The sequence below is a fragment of the Podarcis filfolensis genome (assembly GCF_964270895.1).
Source record: "Podarcis filfolensis genome assembly, chromosome: W".
NCBI lineage: Eukaryota > Metazoa > Chordata > Lepidosauria > Squamata > Lacertidae > Podarcis > Podarcis filfolensis.
The window spans coordinates 24,330,198-24,348,434 of record NC_139619.1 but is presented as its reverse complement, the minus strand read 5'-3'; the positions used below and the strand labels follow the sequence as shown (position 1 = coordinate 24,348,434).

Below are 18,237 nucleotides of genomic sequence, written 5' to 3'. Positions count from 1 at the left end.
GCTGCTCGCATAGCGTCTGTACAGGCAGCCCCTCTCACGGCGGCTGTACAGGCTGTACGGGCAGCCGCTCTCCTGGCGACTATACGGGCTGCCGCACGCGCAGCGTCCATACGGTCTGCCATGCATGCACAGTTCGTACAGGACATTGTGTGCGCGCCCATCATCCAGGACTTGTTACCATATTATAGCTGCCACAAAATCTATCGGCATGCCATCAGAACCAGGGAAGCCTTGCCAGTTGCAGCTCACACAGTTGAAGCGAAATAAAAGACAGAAGAGTAGATCGGGAAGAAAGTTCCCCAGACTGCTGGAAAAGATAACAGTAGCTCCAGCATCTGATTCAGTGCAGGCTGCTGAGGGGTTGGACTCCTTAAGATCACCAACTGACTATGAGACACCTGGAAAGCACTCAACCTCAGACGACCTCCACTCCAAAAAGTGGGAAAGAGGATTTGACAGTGACCAATATTGATTCTTTTGATAGCAGCCCCATATTCTCAACACAAAGTGAGAAGTGCTTGGGCAAATCACTGATTTGTACATCAGTTCCCCCATGGCACAACTGTACCTTCCCCACACTCAGTCTACAAACCATGGGACTTGTCGGTTCAGTTGGCAACATCTGTGTGTATGACTATGACATAAACACACTGAAAGGATCAAACTGGATAAATGACTGCATAATAGATGCCTTTCTTGCCTCCAGGGTGATCATGGCCAAAGAGCTAGGTCACGATAGAACAATTTTCCCACTTACTTGCCACTTCATGCAGATATGTCAAAGATTGCCAGTGCAAGCTCTGAAGAACTGTTTGAGATTTGGAGTGCTAAAGAAAGATGTTTTGATTATTCCAGTAAATGACAGAGAAGTCCACGGGATACTGATAGTAATCATTTTTAAAAGGAAGACCATGCTCTACCTAGATTCCAAACATGGATTGAACCACTCTGTGATTGATGCAATAACATCCTTCTTATCATGTCTGTATGAGATGGATTCAAAATATCCCTATAGTTTTGCGGACTGGTCATTTTTTGTACCAACTGATATACCCAGGCAAGGTAATTCCAGTGACTACGGTCCTTTCACATGTACCATTGCCCATCTGATTGCTTCTGCTGCCCAATTGCAGTTCATACAAAAGGATATGGCTGCCATTAGACCCTGGATTGCAAAAGAAATAATACAGTACAGTGGGAAAACCTATTTTGAAGGACAAGACAAATATTTTCAAGTGGAAATTGATGCTGTTCCTCCCAAGAAGAGACAAATCTTGAAAGAGAGTCACATTACTGTGTCTCGATCATGCCCAGAGGCATGGAAGGATACACTAACCTATTGCTCAGATATTTTACCTTCCTTGTTTGAAGGCTGCTGGTCACTATATTTCTTGAAGGAAGGGTGCAGGAGGCCCAGTGGTGACCTAACTATGGTTTACTGTGAAGGAAACTGCAAGGACTGGTACCACTGCTTTCGCATAGGCATTGATTCAAAAGATATTCCAGAGGTTTTCGTGTGTCCAGACTGTCAACCCACTGTGGCCAAATAGATTTTGAAACTGTGAACTGTCATATTCCACAGGTTGGTATAATACAGCAAAATCCAAACATATAGTTTTCATCATCATGGCAGGGATGGTCCTTTTCCATAGAATTCTTATTCATGGAGTTGGTTTTTATATCCTGCTTTTCTCTACTTGAAGGAGTCTCAAAGTGACTAAAAATCTCCTTTCCCTTCCACCCCCACAACAGACACCTTGTGAGGTAGGTGGGGCTGAGAGAGTTCAGAGAGAAGTGTGACTGGCCCAAGGTCACCCAGCAGCCTGCATGTGGCGGAGCGGGGAAGCGAACCCGGCTCACCAGATTAGAGTCCACCGCTCTTAACCACTACACCACAAAAACGTATCTCTTAAAACTCTGAAGCAAGCTGTTCAGTTCAGCCTCATAGTGATACTGATTTGCGGAGGGAAGGTTGGTGATGAGCAAGATCTGTTCCCATTTCCCAACACAGAGACCATAGAGCAGTTTCTTTTGGGGGCTGAACCTGCAGAGTGTTTCTGTTCAGAATTTCTGTGGCAGAAATTGGCTAAGTGCCTTTATAAACATTCAGCTTCTCAAATCGAACACCATCATGAAACTTTCAGGTGTAGCTGTTGGAGGTGGAGGGCAGAGAAGGTGCTAGTCCTTACCTCCCTCCTCCCAGCCCCATGATCAGTTGCCCAATGGGCTGAATTTCAGGGCTTTTGTATGTAAAGGGCAAGCTTGTTCTTTACTTGTTTATACTCTTTAAACTTGGGAACAGATATTTGGCTCCATGATCAAAATGACCAAAAGGGTCAGCTTCTAGAGGACTGGAAAGATCATGATTGTACTTCTCCTACCCTCAGCCTTAACTCCATTGAGTATTTTTTGTTATGAGACTAAGTGTTTGGGGCTGATGCTGTAGCATTCTTGTCTGGGGGCTTGGATAGAAAAACAGAAAAGTGACCCTCACCTAACTCTCCAATGCCCTTCAACAAGAATGCTGTAGGAAATATTGCTAAGCCCAAAGGGAGGCAAGAAATTGCTTCAGCTCACCCTGTTAATGGAAGAGCAAAAGCTATGCGTATGTCATTCTCATTCAGTCTGCTTTCAGGACTGATTTTAGAACCCTCTTATATCAGGCCACATGGTCACTGGAGGTGGCCCCATCATGCAGACTTGTCTATCCACACAGGGACCATCTATTTTTATTTTTTTCTGATACTGGATTTTAAGTTACAGTTACATCTTTTAAAACAGCTGTCAGTATATCACACTGTATTCCACCTGCCTTCCAAAGGAACACGTGGCTCTCCCCACATAGCGGGTTAGGTTGAGACTGCTGATCCAAAGTGATCAGTCATTTTTACGGTAATTACAATCCTGCTTTCCCTTGTACCAGCTTACCTTGACTTCAGTAAGGCCTTTGAAAAGGTTCCCCATGATATTATTGCAAAAAAGCTAGTAAAATGTGGGCTAGACAAAGCTACTGTTAGGTGGATTTGTAATTGGTTGATGGGCTGAACCCAAAGAGTGCTCATTAGTGGCTCACCTTCATCCTGGAAAAAAATGACTAGTGGGGTTCCACAAGGTTTTTTCCCGGGCCTGGTGCTATTCAACATTTTTATAAATGATTTGGATGATGGAATAGAGGGCATGCTAATCAAATTTGCAAATGACTGCAAACTGGGAGGGGTTGCTAATACACAGAGGACAGGGTCAGAATTCAAAATGACCTGAATAGCATAGAGAGCTGGGCCAAAACCAACAATATGGAGTTCAATAGGGAGAAATGTAAGGTACTACACCTGGATAGAAAAAATGAAATGCACAGGTGGGGTACACTTGGCTTGACAACAGTACCTGTGAAAGGGATCTGGGAGTCTTAGTCGACCACAAGCTGAACATGAGTCAACAGTGTGATGTGGCAGCTAAGAACACCAATGCAATTCTGGGCTGCATCAATAGGAGTATAGTGTCTAGATCAAGTGAAGGAATGCTACCACACTATTCTGGTTGGACAGACCACACCTGAAATACTGTGTCCAGTTGAAGAAGGATATTGTCAAGTTGGAGCATGTCCAGAGGAGGGTGACCAAAATGTAAAAGGTCTGGAATCCAAGCCCTATGAGGAGAGACTTAGGGAGCTGGATTTGTTTAATCTAGAGAAGAGAAGATTAAGGAGTGACATGATAGCCATGTTTAAATATTTGAAGGGATGTCATGTTGAAGAGGGACGCGGGTGGCGCCGTGGGTTAAACCACAGAGCCTAGGACTTGCCGATCAGAAGGTTGGCGATTTGAATCCCCGCAATGGGGTGAGCTCCCGTTGCTCAGTCCCTGCTCCTGCCAACCTAGCAGTTTGAAAGCATGTCAAAGTGCAAGTAGATAAATAGGTACCACTCCGGTGGGAAGGTAAACGGCGTTTCCGTGTGCTGCTCTGGTTCACCAGAAGCGGCTTAGTCATGCTGGCCACATGACCCAGAAGCTGTACGCCGGCTCCCTCGGCCAATAAAGCAAGATGAGCGCCGCAACCCCAAAGTTGCCAAGACTGGACCTAATGGTGAGGGGTCCCTTTACCTTTACATGTTGAAGAGGGGGCAAGCTTGTTTTCTTCTGTTCTAGAGACTAGGAAGCAGAATAATGGATTCAAACTATGGGAAAAGAGATTCCACCTGGGCGTGGTAATCCAGTCAGGGAAAAAGGGAGGCAGACTATGTTTAGGGCACCGTTTCCAGCCCCTTCCCCTTTTCGGGGTGAGCATAGTGGATCCTAAAAAGGGCTGCTCAGTCATGGATACAGCTGCTGAGCTGCTCAACTGCCTCATTCCTTGAGTCAGAACGACTGACCGCCCATGTGTCGGTTCATGACTAGGGGCTTCACATTCCTGCCTCCGTAGCCATTTAGTGATCGCCATGGGGGGGAGGGTTTGGGGGGGTTGGGTTGGATTTTTGGAAGACGCCTGTGCATGAATTTATTTTATGTGTGTAGATCAGTGCACGCTGACCAACGCACAGTCTTCGCAGTAGGGCTCTGTTCTGATGGCATGAGTAGTCACGACGAACTGGAGGATCCTATCTGCTGCAGCCTTCATCCACCTTCACAGCCGTTGTAACACACTGCGTGTTATCACCTGCCTGTTCTGCCGTTGAGGACTTCTTGGATCATTCTTTGTCTAGCTCCTTCCCTGTTATGTACTAAGCTTGGATCCTAGAACAATAGGCAAGTAGGATCCTAGAATGCAAGAACTGATTGGCTTGCAGGAAAAGACCAATCAGGCTCCAGGAGGGAAGCAGAATCAGCCAGTCAGACGGGACTCATTGTGTAAATAATGTATATAAAAGCCTGAGGTTTGGGGGGAAATTCAGTCACTGTTTTACAAGCTGCAATAAAGAGAATGTAATCACTACAGGACTCTGGGCATATTTAATTTACTTTGACCTTACTGCTGGGAGTACGAGATTCCCAACGGCTTCGCTCACAAGGGTCATAGGAATGTGCAAGCCCACTCACCATGACAAGTGAGAGAACTGAGATAGATTGCACCGAGCCCTGGTCTCATTAGACAAAGCGTTCCACCAAAAAGGCTCTGGCTCTGGTTGAGGACAGCTGGATATGTTTTTGGGCCAGGGACCACCAGTAGGTTGCTGTTAGATGAGCGTCACACTCATGGGGGGTGTATTGGAAGATAATTCCCACAGATAAGAAAGGTCACAGACTGTTTAGGGCTTTAAAGATTAGCACCAAAACATTGAACCTGATTCAATACTCCACCTGGAGCCAATCCAGCTGATGAACAACCAACTGGATGTGGGCTCTCCACAAAGTCCAATTAAGAACTCATGCATCTGCATTTTAGATCATTTGGAGTTTCTGGAGCAGTCTCAAGGGTAGCCCTGCATATCTCTCTCTCTCTCTCTCTCTCTCTCTCTCTATATATATATATATATCACATTTATACCCTGCACTCCCCGGCTCAGGTGTACAGCAAGTTAAAGTAGTGTAATCTGCAGGTGACTACTGCATGGATCACCATGGCTAGGTTGGAAAGGGACAGGTACGGTACCGATCACCTAAGCTGACATAGATTCAAAAATTCCAGTTTGGCTACATTTGTGACCAATGCCTCCATAGAAACAGAAGCATCTAGGATCACACCGGGTGTGACTATTGCTACAGGTGACTATTGTGCCCCATGAAGAGCTGGGAGCTGGCAAACCGAACCGAAATCATTCTGGCCCAGCCATTGGATGCCCATCTTTGATGGATAAAGATTCAGGCGACTCCGTTTCCTCCATCCCAGCACACCCACCTAAAAACTGGCCAATATATCCAGGGTAGTGTAGCACCCTGCTTGTGGTTAACGCTTAGCTGGAATGAAATATTCAACGCAGCAATAGAGAAATTAAAATAATAATTTATTTGTCAGACAAATAAATGTGAGGCACAGTGGTATATGGTTACCAAGCTCTGGCCTGGCCTCCTGCCATTATGGCCAGCACTTATATTCCCTCAGCCCAGCCCCCTTGCTCCTCCTTTGGCTGCCTCTGTCCAATCAGCCTGGTTAAAATTCCTATTGGCTGTTTGCTAGAACCAATCATAAAAGATACACCCATTTCCTATTACCTTTTATGGGAGACAAAAAGCTATATTTCCTTCTATTTATAATTGGCAAATAAATAGCCATTCACCTCTACAAGGCACCTTAATTACCAGATAACCTTTTGCCCTAGACTAGGCGCCTTAACTAACATTTCATCTTTTGCCCTATTGCCCTATTCACTCCAAAACAGATGGTGGCTAATTTTATCTGAACAGATCTTTTTGTTCACCTTCCCACACATTATCAATGAAAGATCTCCTTCTTTGGAGGTCATATGTGTTTTTCTGCCTGGCAGGGGTCTGGACTCAATGGCCCTCGTGGTCTATTCCAACTTCTTCTATGATTCTATGATTTCTTACTTTCTAAATCCTTTGCATAATTACATTTAAGCCAATATATTTCATACATAACATATATAGATTTTTAGAAGCAAAGATCTTGTCTAAGTAAAAAGGAACTTCGTAAAAGCTAAGTTCTCTAAGTTCTCTAAATTCTCTGAAGCTTCAAAGCAGCTTCAGAGAGAGAGGCCTCTTCCCTAGCCAGCTGCTGTTTGTATTAGCTCTTGCCCTTTTAACCTTAGGAAGATGTGGCTCAAGTTTAATGGGAGGCACAATAATTTATTACTATTTTAATTGTGTTTTTGCAACCTTGATTGTATTCTATCATTTGTATGGTCAGTGTGACCTTTTGCTCCCAGCCTGTTTTATGACCGCAATAAACCAAAGGGGCCTCTGACAAAGACCTTGCCTGCTGGTTCCCTTTCTCGAAAGAAACATTTGTGAATTTAAGCTCATTTTTAGAATACAGGAATCTGATCAAAATATAAGCCTTGATTAAAATGCAGGCTATGATCAGATGCCTCAGTAGCATCTGGCCAGGGCCATGAAGCAGTAGATCCATGATGTTTGTGGTCATATCTGTGGTTATGTACAAGATATTTGAATAAAGGGTGAATTTGGGGTTCCCCAAAGTGAAAAGCGTGAGGATCCATGAGGATCCGTGTTTCAAAACCACGTTTTTGTACCACGGTACAGCCAGGAAGCCATGGATCAGAGTTTTTTGTTGTGCAGGCTGTGCCCCTGTACATGATATGTGATTTGCTGGTGAGTTTGGGTTGGCCCAATACAAAAATCATGAGGATCCATGAGGATCCGTGCTTCAAAACCATGTTTTTGGGCCACGGTTTCGCCAGGCAGGCGTGGATCCGTGATTTTTGTGTTGCATGCTGTGCCCAGGGCCATGATGTTTGATTTGATGGTGACTTTGGGCTGATCTAGTGCAAAAAGCATGAGGATGCATGAGGATCCATGTTTCAAAACCACGTTTTTGGGCCATGGAGTTGGCTGGAAGCCGTGGATCCATGATTTTTGTGGTGCAGGCTGTGCCCCTGGACATGATGTGTGATTTGACGGTGAGTTTGGGGTGGCCCAATGCAAAATAGTTAGGATCCATGAGGATCCGTGCTTCGAAACGTTGTTTTTGGGCCATGGCGTTGCCAGATAACCGTGGATCCGAGTTTTCTGTGGTGCAGGCTGTGCCCCTGGACATGATGTGTAATTTGACGGTGAGTTTGGGCTGATCTAGTGCAGAAATTATGAGGATCCATGAGGATCCGAGTTTTTTAACCATGTTTTTGCGCCATTGCGGCACCACGAAACAGTGGATGCGTGTTTTTTTGGTTCTGCCTACAGACTAAGATGTCGTTTACAGTATCATGGTGTTTTTATTTTGTTTCAATATAAAAATCATATGAATTCTTGAGGATCTGTGCCTCGGATCCATGTTTTTGTGCTGCTGCAGCGCGGCAAAGTGTTGGATCCACGTTTTTTAGAGTCCAGTTTGTAGGCGTGCCTTCTAGGTGTGATTTGACACTGCATTTGTTGCGAGTTATTTTTTTAAAAGTGGAGGATCCATGCGGATCCGCCTTTTACCCAGACCCCGCAAAAACACACACACACCACGTTAAGCGACAGCAATGGGGGGAGAGAAAAGCCGCGCTCCTGCCGTGCGCGGCTGGCTCCACGGAGCAGAATGACAGCAAGGGATTTTCATGTCGTGGTGACAGGGAAAGGGGCCCACTCCCGGACCACGCCCCACGCGTAACAAAAAGAAAGAGGGGAGGGTGACACCACGCCCAGTGCCGCGACTGGGAGCAGGACAGGCCGTTTGTCTGAGGGGCGGAGAGCACAGTGCGCTGTCCTGAGGGAACACCCGGGGCCCCGACCTCACGAGTTCCAGGAACGGGTATGGGAGTGCTTCATTCTCCTCTGCCATGGCTCTGGGTCTTTTTTACCATTGCCATTTGCTCCGCTCCTCCTCCCTTCCCTCGCACCGGCTCGCTCACGTATTTCGGCCCCCTCATCTGCCACTCAGCGCTCATCGGCTGCTTATTGGTTGAGCTGTGCTTCAGCACCGCCTCCCAGTTCAGAGGGGATGGCTCGATTGGCTGAGCTGAGGATCGCTCACTCACAATGTGGTGAAGGGAAGAGGGTGAGGGCTAAGTTGCTGGGCCTTTTCTCGCTCCCTCCCACTTCATCCATTAGGATCCTGAGTGGGGGGACAAGCACTGGTGCGCTTGGCTCAGAGGCCGCTTCCTAAGACCAAGAAAGCGGCATACCAGCAGCGGGGCGGCAGCTTGTTTACTTCAGGATCGTAGTAAAAAAGGGGAGGAGGTTCCCCCGCCTGCTGAGGAGAGGAACTAGGCTTTCCGTTGGGCATCTCGTTCTCAAGTACCGCCTGCTATCCCTGGTTCCGCATTTTCACTGGCCGAACCGCACGTCATTCAAAAAAAACAAGACACGAGGGGGCGGAACGGCCTGATGAGCAAGGATGAAGGGCAGGAGCCGACCAGAGTTTTTTTGGATCAAAGGCGGGCATTCACGTGGTTGCTGTTTCCGGCACGTCATTGGCCCTTGCTAAGCCCCACCCTCTGGTCTTGTCCAGATTCCAAATGAGGCGTGGTCATGAGCTGGTCACGCCCCCTTATTAAAATAGCCAGTAGCCTCCGGGAATAAGCCTTTGTACCCTTCTTGCTCGCTTCCCTTTTAGATTGCAAGGTACGGGTGTCGTTGCACGTATTTGCATGTATTTTGAATAATTAATTGGCATATTTAAATAAGGGCGTGTCACGTGCGACATGTCCTTGCCCTCCCAGAGCAGCGCAATAGCGGCCCCTGTGGCCTCACCAGTGGGGGAGAGATGGGAAGTACTGCAAAAATTTAGGTTCACAGCCGGAAGTGCTGCTGTGTTTGACGGTGCGCAGGGTGCTATTTGCTCTCTGCCGGGGCTTGGCCATCCACGTGGTCAACCTCCCTTCCTGGACTGGAGAAAAAGGGAAGGGGATTATTGGGGTGTCTGAGCTCCCCCCATGGCGGCTGCAGAAGAGGAACATCCCTTGAGGAACGAGCTGGTCATGAGTGAGGACGAGGAGGAGAAGGAGGTGAACTTTGAAGCCCAACCGTATTTATTTCCAAAGCTGTACTCTGTGTGATCCCATGTGTGTGGGAGGGGATGGTTTAGAGCCATCCGCGCGTGGGGGAAGTGCTCTGTAAGCTCGGGGGGCTACCTTTGTTCCCTTCTCGGGGTGCTGCGGTATTCCTGTTGAGACGCTTTAATGCAATTGGCTTTAAGGATTTCTTTGCCCCGTGAACGATGCCCAGGACAGCATGCTATAGGGGTAGCCGAGGGTGAAGGGGGACAATCACGCTGGTTCTTCCCCCCCCCCAAACAAAAGTCCTGCTCCCCAACTACGTCCTGACCCACCCCCCGCAAAAATTCTGGCTACGCTCATGCAATAAGGAATAAATATATTAAAGTTCTGCGAGATTAAACAGCAGAACTGGATTGATGCCTCCTTGCAAAGGCTTGAATGGCTTTTGAAAATTCTACTCCTAATCCTGAGTTTTGATCCCTACATCTGTGTCTCCCCTTGTCCTTTTCTTTTTGCGTTTTTCCTTACGGCCACTCTTCAAAGCTATAAGCAGTGCTTTTTTCTATTAAAAGATGTGCTGGAACTCACCATGAACTCCTCCCTTGTAATGGCAATGGCAGCCACCTGAGAGGTGCAGGAACTTAGTTCCGGCAAGTTCCAACTGGGGAAAAAAGCCCTGGCTATAAGGCAGTAAGTCCAGTGAGCAGGTCAGTCTGATTAGCTGGCAGCTGCATCTCATCACAGGTTAGCACTGCCATGCTAGAGGCTAAACAAAAAATTTTTTCTTCCAGTAGCACCTTAAAGACCAACTAAGTTAGTTCTTGGTATGAGCTTTCGTGTGCATGCACACTTCTTCTTGGTATGAAAGCTCATACCAAGAACTAACTTAGTTGGTCTTTAAGGTGCTACTGGAAGAAAATTTTTTTTGTTTTGACTATGGCAGACCAACACGGCTACCTATCTGTAACTGGAACTATGCTAGAGGCTAGGTATGCTCAGTGGTACCCTTTGAAGTTATTATTCATCTTGTTGCAAGGATGAGTCTGGGTTCAGCCCTCTGTGAGATGGTCCTTGGCCCTTATTCATTGGTAACCTTTTGTTCCCCAGGCAGACAATGAAGAAGCAACAAAGAAGCACCATCAGCTTGTGGATTCTCTCACTGCCTTGGCTGGAGCGAAGCGGTATGAAGGAAGGGAGATAATAATATAATAATAATTTATTATTTATACCCCGCCCATCTGGCTGACTTTCCCCAGCCACTCTGGGCGGCTCCCAATCGAGTTTTAAAAACAATACAGCATTAAGTATTACAAACTTCCCTAAACAGGGCTGCCTTCAGATGTCTTTTAAAGATAGGATAACTGCTTATTTCCTTCACATCTGAAGGGAGGGCGTTCCACAGGGTGGGCACCACTACCGAAAAGGCCCTCTGTCTGGTTCCCTGTAACCTCACTTCTCGCAATGAGGGAACCGCCAGAAGGCCCTCGGCGCTGGATCTCAGTGTCTGGGCTGAATGATGGGGGTGAAGACGCTCCTTCAGGTATACAGGACCGAGGCCGTTTAGGGCTTTAAAGGTCAGCACCAACACTTTGAATTGTGCTCGGAAACGTACTGGGAGCCAATGCAGACCTCTCAGGACCGGTGTTATGTGGTCCCGGCGGCCACTTCCAGTCACCAGTCTAGCTGCCGCATTCTGGATTAATTGCAGTTTCCAGGTCACCTTCAAAGGTAGCCCCACGTAGGAGAGGGGGGGGGAAGAGGGAAAAGTGACTTTTTTACTTCTGGAAAAAATAGAGACAATTATCTAACTCCTGGGAACGGACTGCCAGGTTCACTAGAACTGTTGCACTGAGAGCCGCACCATTTATAGACAATGTAACTTTTTAATGGTTAACTCTGCAAAGGAGATACTTGTTGAAGGTCTTCTCTGGACTTGAAACTGTTGCTTGTTTTCTTGAGGGGGACTTAAGAAAGTTGGAAAAGATTCTTTATTGTAACTTTAATGACTGCTACAGTGTCCCCCTAGAGGAAAATTGAAGCTGTACATCCAGCTGGGGGATTTTTCCATTCTGGACTTTGGGGATTTTCCACGGCAAGACTTGACCGTGGGACCGACCTTGATTCATAGACAAAAGTGTGATGACTGATAGGACAACAAGATCGGGCAAGGCTAGAGTGCAGCAGCCCAGCACAGTTTCCCAGCAACGTAGATCATCTGTTCCCGGCCCTCCTGTGACACAGGGGGAAGATTTTGCACAAGCTGGGTCAAAAGGAATGGCTTCAGAAGGGGATTTTACTTCTGTGTTAAATAAAATTTATGAAAAATTGGAAGGCCTAAGCAAACAAGTTACGGAACAATCAACTAAAATAGACAGGAATACTGCCAGCATTAATAATCTGGGACAGAAGGTGAATTGCAATACAGAATCTATTGAAAAATTGCTGGAAGAATCTGCGTCTAATCGAAAAATAGCTGAGGAAGCAAAAGAAAAAGCAGTGGCTGTAGAGGAAGAAATAAAACCTATGCGCAAACAGATTGGGGATCATCAGTCACTTCTGTCTATGATTGAACTGAGGGAGAAACAGACCAATCTGAGGATCAGGGCAGTACCGGAACTTGAAAAAGATAACCTAAGTGACTACCTTACGCAGGAATTTGGAAAATTTTGGAATTTGGAGCTGGAGAAAGACTTTAAGATAGTAAGTGCTTTCAGACTTGGAAGAGGAGGGAAAAAAAACAGGGTGAGAGACTGTTTGGTTACCCTCCGAACGAAAGAAGAGAGAGATAAAATACTGAGTGCGCACTTCCAGAAGACTTTGGAGATCAAAGACTCGAGAGTGGAGATTTTTAAGGATATACCGAAACATCTATTGGATCTTAGAACCAACTACGGAGATCTGGTGGCCCTACTGAGAAGAAACAGAATTGTTTTTAGGTGGGAATTCCCCCAGGGACTATCTTTTACCTTTAAAGGGAAAAAGTTCAAAATAAGATCAGTGGAAGATAAGGAAAAATTTTTGAGAGACCACGAAGAAGACCTGCAAAAAGAAGTACTAGAAGAGCTAAGAGCTTTAAGATCAGGAGTACTAGACATAGTACCACCACCTTTGGGACTGGACAAACAAAAACAAGTGATACCACCGTCAGAACAAGAAGAACTTTTGGGAGCAGTTGGAGGAGAATAGAATAACCACACCATGTCTCTGCAATTATTAAGTTGGAACATTCATGGATTTAATTCCCCGGAGAAGAGGAAGAAAGTCTTTCATTTATTGAAAAAGGAACAATTGGACTTAATTTGTTTACAGGAAACTCATGTGATAAGGCTTCACAGGAAAGTACTGATTAATAAAAGATTGGGTCAAGAGTTTATTTCATCGGACAAGGTTAAAAAGAGAGGAGTTGTTATTTATGCCAAAGAGAGCCTATCACCGAAATTTGTTTTTAAAGATGAACAAGGAAGATTTGTGGCAATTGAGATTCAATCACAAGGAGAAAAATTCCTGATTGTAGGAGTTTATGCACCAAATGAGGGGAAATCTGAATTCTTCAAGAAATTGCATGAGACATTGCTTGACTACATGGACTACAACATTATTATGATGGGAGATATGAATGGAGTGGTATCTACAAATATGGATAAGTCACAGAGACAGGTTGTAACTAAAGATGGCAGACTACCAAAAACCTTTTTTAAACTGACTGACAATATGGACTTGATTGACATTTGGAGAACCAAGAACCCCCTTGGAAGAGAGGGAACATTCTTCTCTGAAGCCAAAATGACATGGACAAGAATTGACCAAATATGGACAACTAGAGGACTGGCACCTAAGACTCGAAAAGTGGAAATTTGCCCAAAAACTTGCTCCGACCATAATGCGGTGAAGATGGAGATGAAACTAACACCAATCGGTTCCTTCAGATGGAGGATGAATGACACCTTATTTAGAGATCAAGAGGTTACCAAGAAGGCCCAAAAAATCTTGAGAGATTATTTTGAGATAAATTTGAATACCACGGTTGAAAAAAGAGTAATCTGGGACGCAAGCAAAGCGGTCATGAGAGGGTTTCTGATTCAACAGAACGCAATAAAGAAGAGAACTCAAAATGAGAAAAAAGGTAAAACCTTGGAAAAAATAAAAGAAGGAGAGAAGAAATTAAGAGCGAAACCAAAGTCGCAAGAGATTCTGAGAGAAATAAAGCTATATCAAGTACAATATATGAAAATGATAAATCAGGAAGTAGAATGGAAAATTAAGCAGATGAGACAAAAGACATTTGAATCGGCTAATAAATGCGGGAAACTGCTAGCCTGGCAGATGAAAAAAAGACAAAAATTAAACACCATCACAAATTTGGATATGGAAGGAAAGAACATACAGAATCCATTGGAGATTAGAAAGTGCTTCCAGAGATATTTTAAACAACTATATACACAAGGGCCACAGAAAGAGACTGATTTAGACCAATTTTTAAGAACAAATGGATTACAAAAAATCTCTCAAGAAAATAAGATAATGTTGAATCACAAAATTACAGAACAGGAGGTTGAAGGTGCCATCCAGAACATGCAGTTGGGTAAATCTCCAGGGTCGGATGGTCTAACCTCCAAATACTATAGATCTTTGAAAGACTGGTTAATTCAGCCACTAAAGGAGGTCTGCAATGAAATTTTGGAGGGGAAAAAGGCGCCAGAGTCGTGGAAGGAAGCTTACATTACACTTATACCGAAAACTGAGTCTGAAAAGACGCAACTTAAGAACTACCGCCCCATATCCCTGCTTAATGTGGATTACAAAATTTTTGCTGATATCTTGGCTAATAGATTAAAAAAGGTATTAGTTGAAGAGATACATAAAGACCAAGCCGGCTTTCTCCCAGGTAGACATCTGTCTGATAATACAAGGAATATAATAAACATTTTGGAGAAGCTGCAAGTGAACATCAATACCAAAGCAGTTTTAATTTTTATAGAAGCGGAAAAAGCTTTTGATAATATTTCTTGGAATTTTATGAAGAAAAATCTTCAGGGAATGGGGGTGGGCCAAGGGTTTGAAAATGGTATAAGTGCAATTTACTCAGAACAAAAGGCTAAGTTAATAGTTAATAATGTGATGACAGAGGAATTTAAGATAGAGAAATGGACACGACAAGGCTGCCCAATTTCCCCATTGCTTTTTATTTCGGTTCTGGAGGTTTTGCTGAATATGATTAGAAGGGACCGTCTAATTAAAGGTATTCAGGTTGGAGCCAAACAATATAAATTGAAAGCTTTTGCAGATGACCTAGTTTTGACGTTACAGGAGCCAGAATCTAGTACGAAAAGAGTATTAGAATTGATTCAAGAATTTGGTCATGTGGCAGGATTTAAGTTGAACAAGTCAAAAACTAAAGTGCTTGAGAAAAATTTTACACCAATTGAGGAGAGGTTTCAGAAGGAGACAGGTTTAACATTAGTTAAGAAAGCAGTCATATTAACCCCCAAATATTTTACTAAGAATTTACATTTATTTAAAGATAACTATGAGAAATGTTGGATAGAAGTGAAAAAAGATTTGGAAATATGGTCAAATTTGAAGCTTTCCCTGGTTGGGTCGAATTGCAGCTATAAAGATGAATGTATTGCCAAAAATGTTATTTTTGTTTCAATCATTGCAAATTTTGGACAAGATGGACTGTTTCAAGAAGTGGCAGAGAGACATTTCCAGATTTGTCTGGCAGGGCAAGAAGCCTAGAATAAAATTTAAAATATTAACTGATGTAAAGGAAAGAGGTGGATTTGCCCTGCCAGACCTTAAACTTTACTATGAATCAGCAGCATTCTGCTGGTTGAAAGACTGGCTGCTTCTTGAGAACACAGACATTTTGGACCTAGAAGGTTTTAACAACGTTTTTGGTTGGCATGCATATTTGTGGTACGACAAGGTTAAAGCACATAAAGCATTTAAAAACCATATTGTCAGGAAAGCATTGTTCAATGTCTGGATAAGATACAAAGATTTACTGGAAAATAAAACCCCAAGGTGGTTGTCACCAATGGAAGCGAAGGCTCAGAAAAAGCTCAATATGGAGGCCAAATGGCCGAAATATTGGGAAATATTGGAGCAAGAAGGAGACAAATTGAAATTGCAGAGTTTTGAGAAATTAAAAGATAAAGTGCGAGACTGGCTTCATTATTATCAAATAAGAGAGGCCTATAATTTGGATAAAAAAATTGGCTTCCAGGTGGAAAAATCAAAATTGGAAACAGAACTGTTAGATCCCAAAACTAAGATACTTTCAAGAATGTATAACTTGCTGTTAAAATGGAATACGCAGGATGAAACGGTTAAATCTGCTATGATCAAATGGGCACAAGATATTGGTCACAACATTATGTTTGCTGACTGGGAACAGTTGTGGACCACCGGTATGAAATTTACGGCATGTAATGCCTTAAGAGAGAATATTATGAAAATGATATACAGGTGGTACATGACACCAGTCAAGCTTGCAAAAATCTATCATTTGCCCGATAATAAATGTTGGAAATGCAAAGAAAATGAAGGTACATTCTTTCACCTTTGGTGGACGTGCCCAAAGATTAAGGCTTTCTGGGAGATGATCTATAATGAAATGAAAAAGGTATTTAAATATATCTTCCTGAAGAAACCAGAGGCCTTTCTCCTGGGCATAGTCGGCCAATTGGTGCCAAAGAAGGATAGAACCTTCTTTATGTATGCAACAACAGCAGCAAGAATACTTATTGCAAAGTATTGGAAGACACAAGAGTTACCCACCCTGGAAGAGTGGCAGATGAAGGTGATGGATTATATGGAATTGGCGGAAATAACTGGCAGAATCCGAGACCTGGGAGAAGAGTTGGTGGAAGAAGACTGGAAGAAATTTAAAGACTATCTTCAGAAACACTGTAAAATTAATGAAGGTTAAAATGATGTTGGATTGAAAATGAGTGGCATTAGCAACAAAGTTAATAAGAATATGCAATAATGAATTGATAAATGGATGAAAATATAGAGTTATAATATGTTAAGATATAGAGTTAAGATAAACGAAAGAGGGTAAGGATTTGCTGATTTGATTATTTAAATGGGAATACAAAAAGGGGAGGTGTGAGGAGGTCAAGGAAACAAGCTAATGAGTTTAAAGTTACTAAAAACGGATTTGTTTTTAATTCTTTTTTATCTATTTGTTTTTTGTTTTTTGTATTTTTATTCTTCTTTTTTCTTTTTTATGTATTTTTCTATGTTTTCTTTTTTGTATCTTTTTCTTTCTATGTGACTTTTTTCTATTTTGTAAACTTATGTTTTTGTAAAATCTCAATAAATATCTTTAAAAAACAAAACAAAAACAAAGGTAGCCCCACGTAGAGAGCATTGCAATAGTCCAAGCGGGAGATAACTAGAGCATGCACCACTCTGGCAAGACAGTCTGCAGGCAGGTAGGGTCTTAGCCTGTGTACCAGGTGGAGCTGGTAGACAGCCGCCCTGGACACAGAATTAACCTGCGCCTCCATGGACAGCTGTGAGTCCAAAATGACTCCCAGGCTGCGCACCTGGTCCTTCAGGGGCACAGTTACCCCATTCAGGACCAGGGAATCCCCCACACCTGCCCGCCCCCTGTCCCCCCAAAACAGTATTTCTGTCTTGTCAGGATTCAACTTCAATCTGTTAGCCGCCATCCATCCTCCAACCGCTTCCAGACACTCACACAGGACCTTCACCGCCTTCACTGGTTCTGATTTAAAAGAGAGGTAGAGCTGGGTGTCATCTGTATACTGATGAATACCCAGCTCAAACCCCCTGATGATCTTTCCCAGCGGCTTCATATAGATATTAAAAAGCATGGGGGCGAGGACAGAACCCTGAGGTACCCCACAAGTGAGGGTCCAGGGGTCTGAACACTCACCGCCCAACACCACTTTCTGGACACTGCCCAGGAGAAAGGAGCGGAACCACCGTATAACAGTGCCCCCAGCTCCCAGCCTCTCTAGACGGTCCAGAAGGATGTTATGGTCGATGGTGTCAAAGGCCGCTGAGAGATCCAGCAGAACTAGGAAACAGCTCTCATCTTTGTCCCTAGCCCGCCGGAGATCAATAACCAGCACGACCAAGGCAGTTTCAGTCCTATGGTGAGGCCTGAATCCTGATTGGAAGGGATCCAAATGGTCCGCATCCTCCAGGCGTGCTTGGAGTTGTTCAGCAACCACCTGCTCAATCACCTTTTGCCCAAGAATGGAAGATTTGAGACTGGGCGATAGTTGGCCATGTCGGCCGGGTCTAAAGATGTTTTTTTAAGAAGCGGTTTAATGACCGATGGAATTGGCTGGAGAGGGAGTGGTCTTCCCAAACACAGACTGTTTCATGGCCCTGGTGATGGAGACAAAGAATGGTTAGCTTGATTTTCCATTCCTAACTAGGTCAATGTCCTTTTTTTTTTTTGCAGATGGAGGGCAGTTGAATGCACAGAGGCGAGCAGACAGATATCGGAATTTGATCTTTGTGGTGGAGGTGAGAGCTTTCCCCTCAAGCGCTCACAGCATAGCAATCGCTGGCACAGATGAATCCTCTGTTACCGATGGGTCATGGCTAAGAGGGAGCATGTGACCAGATCCATGTACCATTTCTCAATCTTTAGCAGAGAGGCATGGCTTTACAAGTTTGGCCTTCTAGATGTTACT

General features: G+C 44.2%; 1 protein-coding gene across 1 annotated transcript in view; it reads left to right on the top strand.

Moving 5' to 3' along the window:
* Positions 1–9,209: 9,209 nt before the first annotated feature.
* LOC310753829 (U3 small nucleolar RNA-associated protein 14 homolog A-like) overlaps positions 9,210–18,237 on the top strand; it is a 52,093-nt gene continuing 43,065 nt past the window's right edge. The window contains exons 1-3 of the mRNA XM_083595180.1: positions 9,210–9,562; positions 10,661–10,734; positions 18,003–18,067. Of these exons, the coding sequence (XP_083451306.1) occupies positions 9,491–9,562; positions 10,661–10,734; positions 18,003–18,067 (211 nt within the window). The 5' untranslated portion in view covers positions 9,210–9,490. The remainder of the gene's footprint in view (positions 9,563–10,660; positions 10,735–18,002; positions 18,068–18,237) is intronic.